Source organism: Vigna angularis, chromosome 1 (genome assembly GCF_016808095.1).
Source record: "Vigna angularis cultivar LongXiaoDou No.4 chromosome 1, ASM1680809v1, whole genome shotgun sequence".
NCBI lineage: Eukaryota > Viridiplantae > Streptophyta > Magnoliopsida > Fabales > Fabaceae > Vigna > Vigna angularis.
The window spans coordinates 7,418,071-7,428,686 of NC_068970.1; the positions used below are offsets into that span (position 1 = coordinate 7,418,071).

Sequence of the window (10,616 nt, forward strand, 5' to 3'; positions counted from 1 at the left end):
TTGATTTTTTAATATAAAGTTAAATTTAAAATATTTTTAGTCATTAAAACTATAACTTAACTCATGAAAATTTACTTATCCTTTCTCACCAAGATCATTACGTTCAGTTGAAAAATACCACCCTCCAAATACAATGTTCCTTTCTACCGTACTTTGTTATCTTCCGATTCAATACAACACAACATATTGGATGCAGCAAAGGGATCTACAAAATTATTTAAAAGATTTAAATTAAAGATCCTTATGCATGTGCATGATGACTTTAGAATCCCTCCATTTATTTTTGCATGAGGTACATGTATTAGCTTGACTTTTTCGATATAGTATTTCTAGAAAACAAAGTATTTGTTGCTCAGGAATGTAATTTCATTTGACTACATATACAACAAATAAATATTCTATACTTTTTGCACCATTTGCTAAGAGTAAAACATCATAATGAATGTGTTACATTTGGATCAGCTTTTGGCATATGGGAAAGTTAAATATCTTATTTGGTTGTTTGAAAGAAAAAAAAAATTCAAAACAATGAGAAGCGTAACCCAAATATTGTTATGATTGATCAAGATCATGCCATGAAAGTCTTATAAAATAAAGCGCTAATTGCAAAAGCTACGTTGCTAATTTTAAAACCTCTATTCTTGATTCACCCTTGTTTCAATTGTTGCTAGATTTTTTTTTCCTTCTTCCACGTGTTGTGATGATTGTGAACAATGAGTTGATGTTGATTTTTCTTCAGTAAATGTTGGAATTTTTTACCAATTATAAATCACTTGTCCAGCTATAGATACTTAATGTTCTCTTGAAAATCACTCAATTACATTTCTTCTATCTTTCTTTTTCGTATCTCTTTGATTTTCTCGTCTTTTTTTTCTATTATCATGAGTAAATTTACTCTTTAAAAAGAGTTTATCTGGTTGGAGAGTGAGAATCTCAAAAAATTCAAGAAGTTTCTTTTGTATTTTAGGAAACTTGTGAAATACATTGAAGATAAATCTTTAAAGACAGTGAACATACATATCTCATTAATCAAGTTTTGTTTGTATTTTTGTCAATATTTATAACAATCTTAACGACTTGTGATTCACATCAACAACCCAAATCCAGATAATAAAACCATTGTTTTCGAAACTCGTGATCTTTGTGAAATTGTTCTCGAATGTGTCACAAATTGAGGTCTTTTCTAGATAGGACTTTTGGTGCAGGAAAGAATGTGTGTTTATCCTATTAGACATGTGTGGAGTTGTTACTACTCTCTCATCTTCAAAACCCGACTCCAGTATCCCTTTAAAACAAGTTGAAGATTGGATTCATGCAAATAAGGTATGTTGACACACTTTACTTAGTGAATTGTCTAATGACTTGTTTGATTGTATTGTTCTAATAAGGAAGCGAAAGATGTTTGTGATTTGTTCTCAAATATACTGTCGAATATGTTGTTAGACAAAGATTCGTCATAGGGAACTACTACTGTTGGGATACTATTGAGATAAGAATATAAAGACTTAAATCAATGAGTACCATAAGTTGCTTGAAGATATCAAAGTAGAAACCATAATTCTACCAAATGAGTTTCTTTCAGAACTTATAATCGAGAAATTGTCGTCATCCTTGACTAATAACAAACAATAACTAAAACACAAACATAAACAAATATCATTTCCAAAACTTACTACACACATTATCATTAAAGATACCAACAAGAAGGAGTGTATTACTACAATAGCTAAAGCTTTATCCGTGAAAGCATATATAATATAAAACAAATCTGCTCCAAAAAGATACAAAAACAAACCTGGTCACAAAAAGGAAAACAATTTTTGAAATTCCCTTTCCAATGGATCTAACCCCACCTTTAAGAACGAGGGAGATTGCTTTGTATATTGAAATTCATACTATCATGCACCATAATGCAGGTATAGTGCAAAAAATGACAATCCTCCTAAGGCAAATATAGACTAAGGGGAGATATTGTTGTTGTGATCGTTTCACAAATAAATTTGTTTACCAATGTGAGCAAGTGAGTAGTAAACTCTAGTGTTACCAGAAACATTTATGCAAACAAAAGTGCTTTTACCTCCTATAGTAGTATGAGGGTGGAGAATAACACATTTATTTTAATGATTCCAGGACAACTCTTGTCTAAAAAAAAGGTTATTTAAAGCTCACATATAAGAAGATTTTGTTTTTGAGAAGTGTATTATATTTGCCTTTTATTATAGTTAATTTAATATCTGTAACACTATTGGCAAAAAGTTGGGTTAAATTGTCATTTGAATATGACAAGATTGTTATGACAAAAATAATATTTTTGTGAAAAAGAGATATTGTGATCAATGTCTCTTTGTACTTGCTATTTTTGAAATTATCAATGAATTTTATTCTTTTGCTAATATTATTAGTTGACATGTTAGATTGTGACATATAAATTACTTGTAAAGTTAAATTGATTAAAGTTAATTAACATAAGTTAATTAATATGTATGATAAACAAAAAAAACCTATCATCCTATCAAACTGAATTGTATTTAAAGCAAATCATATATATTTGGTAAAATTTATTTTATAACTTTTATAAATAATTATTCTATACATCAATGTACTTAATTAAACATGGTGAAACCTTTGATGTATTTTTAACTTCAATCTTAATAAACATTATTCAACCTTATTCTATCGTGTTGAGTATAAACAATTTTCATTACCTGTTTACTAGACTTTCATCACCTTTTAGGTATTTTTTTCAAGTATTCAATTATATACATATTGCGTATTATATAAATATAAATATTAATTACATTTAATTTAATTAAATGTACACAGCAAAGCATAGCGTATTCCAAACGCAGGAAGCTTGCGTACATTTCTCCCGCTTGAAGGTCGTTTGAAAATCCGTTACCGCCAATTGCCCCGGGTAAAAGGATCCGATTGTATTTGAACCGTTGTCCAGGGGCTCCACCGCCAGATACATTTGGGCTTATCGGGTCAAATAACCCGATCACTTCCCATTTTTACCATCCCTGACCGTTATCCACAAAGAGCACCACGTGGCGTTTCCTCAATTCTGTTACCTTCGTCAACCTCAGTCTCCTCTCTCCAACTTCTTCCACCTCCATTTTCCATTCTAGCACAGCTCTCGTCGACATGAACACGCCACCACGTAACTGTTTTCCCAACTAAGTTCAACGACCGTCGCAGAAAATGACCCTTTCCCTTTCACCTCCTCTCTCTGTGCCCAGCCCTTCACCTTTCTCTCCCGCGCTCCTCAACCCAACCACCACCCTCCGCCAACTATTATTCGCAACTTCCCCCAAACGCCTTTTCCAGTTCCAATCACGCGCCACCAAGTTCAAGGAGCTCATCCCCATAAATCCCTCCTTGACGGTGGAGAAGGGAAAGTACAGCTACGATGTGGAAACCCTAATCAACCGCCTCACCGCGCTGCCGCCTCGTGGGAGCATCGCGCGGTGCCTCGACCCCTTCAAAAACAAGCTCTCCCTCAACGACTTCGCCCTCGTGTTCAAGGAATTCGCGCAGCGCGGCGATTGGCAACGCTCGCTGCGTCTCTTCAAGTACATGCAGCGCCAGTTGTGGTGTAAGCCCAACGAGCACATATACACCATCATGATCACGCTCTTGGGCCGCGAAAGCTTGCTAGACAAGTGTCGTGAGGTGTTCGACGAAATGCCAAGCAATGGCGTCGCTCGCACCGTCTACGCTTACACCGCCATCATCAACGCCTATGGCCGTAACGGCCAGTTCCAGGCCTCGCTCGAACTCCTCGATGCAATGAAGCAGGAGAGGGTTTCGCCGAGTATTTTAACTTACAACACTGTGATTAATGCTTGTGCTAGGGGTGGGCTGGATTGGGAGGGGTTGTTAGGATTGTTTGCTGAAATGAGACATGAAGGGATTCAACCTGATGTTATCACTTATAATACTTTGCTTTGTGCTTGTGCTAATAGAGGGTTGGGTGATGAGGCTGAAATGGTGTTTAGGACCATGAATGAAAGTGGAATAGTTCCAGATATTAATACTTATAGTTATCTTGTTCAGACGTTTGGGAAGTTGAATAGGTTAGAGAAGGTTTCGGATCTTCTTAGGGAGATGGAATCTGGGGGTAATTTGCCGGATATTACTTCTTATAATGTGTTATTACAGGCTTATGCTGAATTAGGATCTATCAAAGAGGCGATGGGCGTGTTTAGGCAGATGCAGGCTGCAGGGTGTGTGCCGAATGCGGCCACGTATAGTATATTATTGAATTTGTATGGGAAGCATGGGAGGTATGATGATGTCCGTGAACTTTTTCTTGAGATGAAAGTAAGTAACACGGATCCTGATGTGGGTACCTATAATATTCTCATACAGGTATTTGGGGAGGGAGGGTACTTCAAGGAGGTGGTCACTTTATTTCATGACATGGTGGAGGAAAATATTGAGCCCAACATGAAGACTTACGAGGGCTTGATATTTGCTTGTGGGAAGGGTGGACTTTATGAAGATGCCAAGAAAATTTTACTTCATATGAATGAGAAAGGAATAGTGCCGACTTCCAAGGCTTACACTGGGGTGATTGAAGCATTTGGGCAGGCTTCACTGTATGAAGAGGCTCTTGTTGCATTTAACACTATGAAAGAAGTTGGAAGCAACCCAAACCTTGAGACCTATAATTCGTTTGTTCATGCATATGCAAGGGGGGGATTGTACAAAGAAGCGGAAGCAGTTTTATCCTGGTTGAACGAATCAGGTTTAAAACGGGATGCGCATTCATTCAACGGCCTGATTGAAGCTTTTAGGCAAGCAGGTCAGTATGAAGAGGCTGTAAAAGCTCATGTTGAAATGGAAAAAGCAAATTGTGAACCTAATGAGCTGACACTTGAAGCTGTGTTAAGTGTATACTGCACTGCTGGGCTTGTTGACGAGAGTGAGGAGCAGTTCCAAGAAATCAAAGCTTCAGGATTACTGCCCAGTGTCATGTGCTACTGCATGATGCTAGCTCTTTATGCAAAGAATGACAGGTCAGATTTCTTTTGGTAATATTGCTGTGTTTTTTTTTTTCTATTATTTTAGCTGTGCTACTTTCTGATCTGAGGTTGAAGTTATAATGATTTGGTGGTTACAAATACCAATCGATGATCTCAAGCATGCTACACTTATAGGATTGTGTAAATAGTTGAATTCAATATTTTGGACATCATTATCAGAGCATTAAGGCGTGGCTCCTTTTTCTCTTTTCTGAATATAGGAATATTAAATAAGCCCATGAGACCAATACCAGATGCAACTAACACGAAATCACACAGTTGGATAGTCTTAACCTTCGCTAAATTATGAATAAGTCTTGAGGTTCTATTCCATACAATTTTCTAACATGATTAATTTATTTTCCAACAATCCTTTTAGATTTTTGGCGACAGTTTGCATCTCTTCTGATAGAAACTTCCAAAGTTGACTAGCATTATAGGAGGAAAAGTTTCCGTTGACAGAAAAGAGTACAGATTATTGCAGGACATTCGAGAGGCTTGGACTCTCCCATAGTAATCTGAATTTTCTCTATCAAATCAGATGATAAAATCTCCCTCTCAACACTTTTACTTATTTGTAAACAACTTTCCTTATTTCTCTAATTCACCTGTCCCCCAACCCAAGTAACTAACTAACCAATTATTCTACTAATTAACTATGGGGATTACTTGTGAATACTCTCTTCACCCTCCTAAAGTTGCTATCGGGCTCCAGCCATTGGAAGCTTGATGACCATGCCAACCACAATTCTGTAGTTCTAAAATAACTTTGATCTTGATCAAACACAAATACGCAAGTATGTTCATTCAATCATTGTTGTCCCAAAATACTGAAAACGGGTCTATTTCTCCAGGGTCAAACTCCAATTTGTAAGTGTGCCTGTTCTCTTCAGGTGCTCTGTCTTCTGCTCTCTTTTTGGCCTTGAAACCTAGTGTTAATGCTTCTGAAACTTTGCTGTCATCCTCTCTTTTGTTGGGTTACAGTTGTTTGATAAGAAAAATTAGCCTTTAACAATTTCTCTTTTCCTCCATCTCTAAGACCCATTTCCTGTCTCTTCTCATTGGGGACTATTCCATCAGTTGTGGGGGAGAATTTTGCTTTAGCAATTGGACTGATCCATTAGGTAAACAGATTGAATAGCCCTTATATCTCACATGCAATGTTTCTAATTTGATGATTCAGACCTTGGCCTCCCTTTCCTTTGGCAGTTAGACTGATCTACATTTGTGTTGGGTCCGGTAGTCCCACGTCATCTCTACATGTTGACTTTTCCCTATGCTTGTTGCGGTTCTGGAATTCAGGAACAATACTCATTTTCATTGGTGCCTCTAACACCAACATATAATTAGCCACCATCTGACATCAAGGTATGATGGTTCTGGGTGGGGCAAGCTTAACCAAGCAGTTCCATAATTTAGCCATTGTTGATGATCCACCTCTGTCCTGGCTCTAGTAAGAACCCAAATGTTGTGGCTATTCTATCAATGACGATTGATTGATAATTAAACCCATAACCCTCTCCACGGCAGTCACTTGTCCTTCCGACCTCTGCTTGTTTATGTGGCCATCCACTTGGATTGTTTTCCCTTCCATTCGTCTTCACTGATTGGCCCATTGGCCTCTCCCATTTGTTTCTAGTTTGTTACCTCCCTCCTTCCTTCAGGAATCATCTTCCTTTAATCTTCTCGCAACAAAGATCCTTCAGGTATGAGTTGCACTAAGTTCATCGCTGCTGATAGTGACCCATTAGAGGGCAGTTACAACCCTGTCCTCATGTCTTACTTGGTCAAACCTATCTTGAATTGTTCCTTGTATTCTTGTTGGGAGACGTCTTGCCTCAGATCCAACAAGATTTCATCAGGGTTCTGGATCATGGATGGTTGAAACCTCCTTATTTAAGCAATCTTGAATGCTGCCCATTTTGACTTGCAGGTCTAGAATTTTGAAAGTTACAACCAAGTCAAAGTGTGCCCCTCTGTGGCTGCTTCCACCTGCTGCACTCGCTTCCATGTCTACTTCAACTGAAAATATCAAATATCTTTACATTCTGGTGGACCCACCCATAGGTGTTCTCACCAGAGAACAGAGGGATCTCCTTTCTTGCTTCCAACAATGCCATTCTTGCTTCCATTTTTGACAATACCCACAGCATAATGAATCTTCTCAAATCACAAGATGAAATCTCCTTCTTAACCCCTGTTCTTGTTTATAAGCCGCATTTCTTTCATTGTCCTTCACCCCATGTGAGTGAATAACTCTTTTAATAACTGTATCTACTGTTTTATTAGTTATGCACATTTTTAAGTCAAGTTATAACCGATGAACAGTTATAAGTGTCGCTGCTAGACAAGTCTAACTGTCACTGTCAGATTGTTATAAATCAATAGAATACATTACTTGTCATCTCTATATTTTATGCCTTTTTGGTAGGGAATTTCACGCATTTGGTGTTAATTGTATGAATTTTATTTTGCTTCATATAGATGATGTGACTTCCCAATAGGCAATTTTGAAATTAAATTGTGGCAGCTGGTCCCCTTAAAATGATGATTCGGGAGGACTTCACGGAAAAATATGGTTTTGAATTCAAGCTTTCAAGTCATACATGTTATTTGCATCACTGAAGTCGTCTAAGGGACTTCACACCTTCACGGTAAAGAGTGTTGAAATGAAATAAAAAAAACTTATGGGAGTTTTAAGCACTTTTTATAAGCTTAACCAAAAGCCTACAAAGTGATTATGCGTAAGATAAGCTCGGTAAAACTACTTTCAAGCATACCCTTTGTGAGTAATGTTGTCCTAGTAATGTGAGTGAGTTCGCAAGAATTTGTTTTGGCAATTTAAAATATAAAATTGCCTAAGAGCCTTACACAGTGGCACCAAATTACTTTTGAGGACAACTTGATCATGGGATGAATCCTAGCCGAGCCATTTTACCCACACCAGCATTTCCGTATCCATACTAGGTCACAGGCTACCCTAGTAAGTAACGAAAACAAATAAATAAGGATGTAAAATTAAATATGATATGAATCATATTTCCAAGTCCAACTAAACATAAATGATATGATGGAACTTTCAACAACTTCCAGGACATTTGTGTGTTGATTAGATAATACTCTTTCTCACTTTATGTTAAATGGGGGATATTCTTTTTTATTTATTTGCTTTTGCGATTTTCTATCTCTTCTTGTATCAAGTTAAGTCCAAACTCTAAAGCTTTGATTTGACTTTTATCACCTATTAATTGCATTTTATTTCTAATATATTTTAGCTTACCTTTTTAATTTTTTGGACTCAGATTAAATGATGCCTATAATTTAATTGATGAGATGATCAAAATAAGGGCGTCGGATATTCATCAAGTAATTGGACAGATGATCAAGGGAGATTTTGACGACGAGTCTAATTGGCAGATTGTGGAATACGTCTTTGACAAGCTCAGTTCCGAAGGATGTGGGTTGGGGGTGAGGTTCTACAATGCACTGTTAGAAGCTCTTTGGTGGATGTTCCAGCGAGAAAGGGCTGCTAGAGTGCTCGATGAAGCATCAAAGCGAGGGCTGTTCCCTGAACTTTTTCGTAAAAGTAAACTTGTATGGTCTGTGGACGTACACAGGTATAGTGGCAAATAAATTCTTTTTAAACATTTGTTATTTAATAAATGAAAACATACAAAACCCCCCAGCGTTGAGGTATTGCCCTCAGCTTTCAATTCAAGCGATTCTGCAATTAGCCATTTTAGTTTCTGAGGTCTCCATTGCTAATTTATGTTCACGTAGAATTGTTAACTTTTGGAGATTTCAGTACTTAATTATGATTTTTTTCTAAATTACCAACGGACAAATTGTTAGTTTATGGAATTTAAGCGTGAGAATGATAATGCAGTTGAAACGATAACAGGACAGGTAAATGTAACCATTAAAGCCTTTCTCAATTTTCCAGAGACAGAGTAATTGAAATTGAAAGTTGAAAACTACATTTTTCTTAGCCTCCAAAATTTAGGTTTTACGCATTTTTATATTCAACGGATTGTGTAAAATCTAAGACTTCATTTTCTTGCAGAATGTCAGAAGGTGCTGCATTAACAGCACTATCAGTTTGGTTGAACAATATACAGGAAATGTTCTTGAATAGCGAGCATCTTCCTGTGATTGCAACTGTTGTTGTTGTGTAAGTTGCTCGTCTCTAATAACTTATTATCTGCACTGCACATGAGTTAAGCTTTTTTTTATCAGAAAGAAGGTGCTATATCCGGTACCTGGAGTTTAGGTTAACGGTTAGCTCTTCTAACGTTGATATGTTTTGTTTTCCATTTAATCAGTCGGGGTGAGATGGAGAAAACCACAGATGCCCAAGATTTCCCTATCGCAAAGGCTGCCATGTCATTCTTGCAGGATAATATCCCATCATCATCCTTTACTTTCCCTGAATGGAACAGAGGTCGCATTGTTTGTCAGCAGTCACAACTAAGACAAATTCTGACTGGCACTGAATCGTCTTCTAGTAAGAAAAAAATGGATAAATTAATATCTTTGAGTAATACCCCATTGACTACTGCTGGTGCTATAGCATCCAAACCTGATGGTAAAGCTAACGATGTTGATTCTAGAACCGATAGTACAAGAACTGAGCTTCTAACCAGTGCAGTTTAGATTAGAGAGAATACAGAATTTCCATTCATCACATTCCCATGCCCTGTTTTGGTCGATTTGAAATTAAGATAGTTTGGGGCACGTATTTGTTTCAGTTGCACTATATATTCCCAAGTGGTCGGCTTTCAGGTCCTCAAAATTTTGGTATATATATATATATATTCTCCAGGTATTCATCTCAGTACTTGTCTTTAGCCACCAACATATAGTTTCACAGGATGCAAAAATTTAAAGGCCATTGGCAGGTTGGGTTCACTGCTTTGGTCTGTACTGATAAGCTGGAGAGTCGAAGATGGAGTTGCCGCTGACCCCTTTTTTTTAGATAAAAATAAAATTATTTTAAAAGATTGATTTTTTTTTATTATGTCATCTTAAGATTACAAATATTGTAAACTAATTTTTAGCTATTAGTTATAAAGAAATAATTTGATGTATGAAAATAATGATTTTTGAATTTATTTGATGAGATATTATTAATTAATTATAAATTATAAAAATGATACACTTTTAATATGTATATAAAATAAAAAATAATAAAATTATAAAGCTTGTTCATAGTGTATTTATGCTGCTGTTGACCTATCTTAGCAAATAAACACTTATAATTTTCACGATAATTTTGTTAAATATGAATTTTTTTAATATATCTGATCAGTTATAACTTAATTCAGTGTATCTGGTTTCTCGATTATGCTTAGGGGCAGAAAAAAAGGAGTTTTCTTTTGGATATTTTTATTTGCTCCTAAATTCGTTTGTGACAAACGATTTCAATGTTAGGAGGGGGAAATCGCACCTGTGATAACATCCATTTCAAAACCAGACCTCAAAACAACTCATTCGGCCACCAGCAATCATCAACTCTTGAGCCTGAAATTTTTGTGACGCTACTTTCGGCCAGCATGATCAACGAAGGTAATTATTCTTATAACTTTGTGT

General features: G+C 36.4%; 1 protein-coding gene across 1 annotated transcript; it reads left to right on the forward strand.

Annotated features, from left to right (window-relative positions):
• The first annotated feature begins 2,901 nt into the window (after nucleotides 1–2,901).
• LOC108330392 (pentatricopeptide repeat-containing protein At1g74850, chloroplastic) lies at nucleotides 2,902–9,860 on the forward strand. The gene is made up of 4 exons (XM_017564881.2): nucleotides 2,902–5,021; nucleotides 8,330–8,644; nucleotides 9,091–9,198; nucleotides 9,350–9,860. The coding sequence occupies exons 1-4, from the start codon at nucleotides 3,202–3,204 to the stop codon at nucleotides 9,678–9,680; spliced, it is 2,574 nt and encodes an 857-aa protein (XP_017420370.1). The 5' UTR covers nucleotides 2,902–3,201; the 3' UTR covers nucleotides 9,681–9,860.
• Nucleotides 9,861–10,616: the final 756 nt, after the last annotated feature.

Excerpts from the sequence above, each read along its gene's own strand:
- LOC108330392 (XM_017564881.2), top strand. The coding sequence starts at position 3,202 with ATGACCCTTTCCCTTTCACCTCCTCTCTCTGTGCCCAGCCCTTCACCT. Across the intron at positions 5,022-8,329 it reads CTTTATGCAAAGAATGACAG|ATTAAATGATGCCTATAATT; the intron begins GTCAGATTTCTT and ends TTTTGGACTCAG. Across the intron at positions 9,199-9,349 it reads ATTGCAACTGTTGTTGTTGT|TCGGGGTGAGATGGAGAAAA; the intron begins GTAAGTTGCTCG and ends CCATTTAATCAG.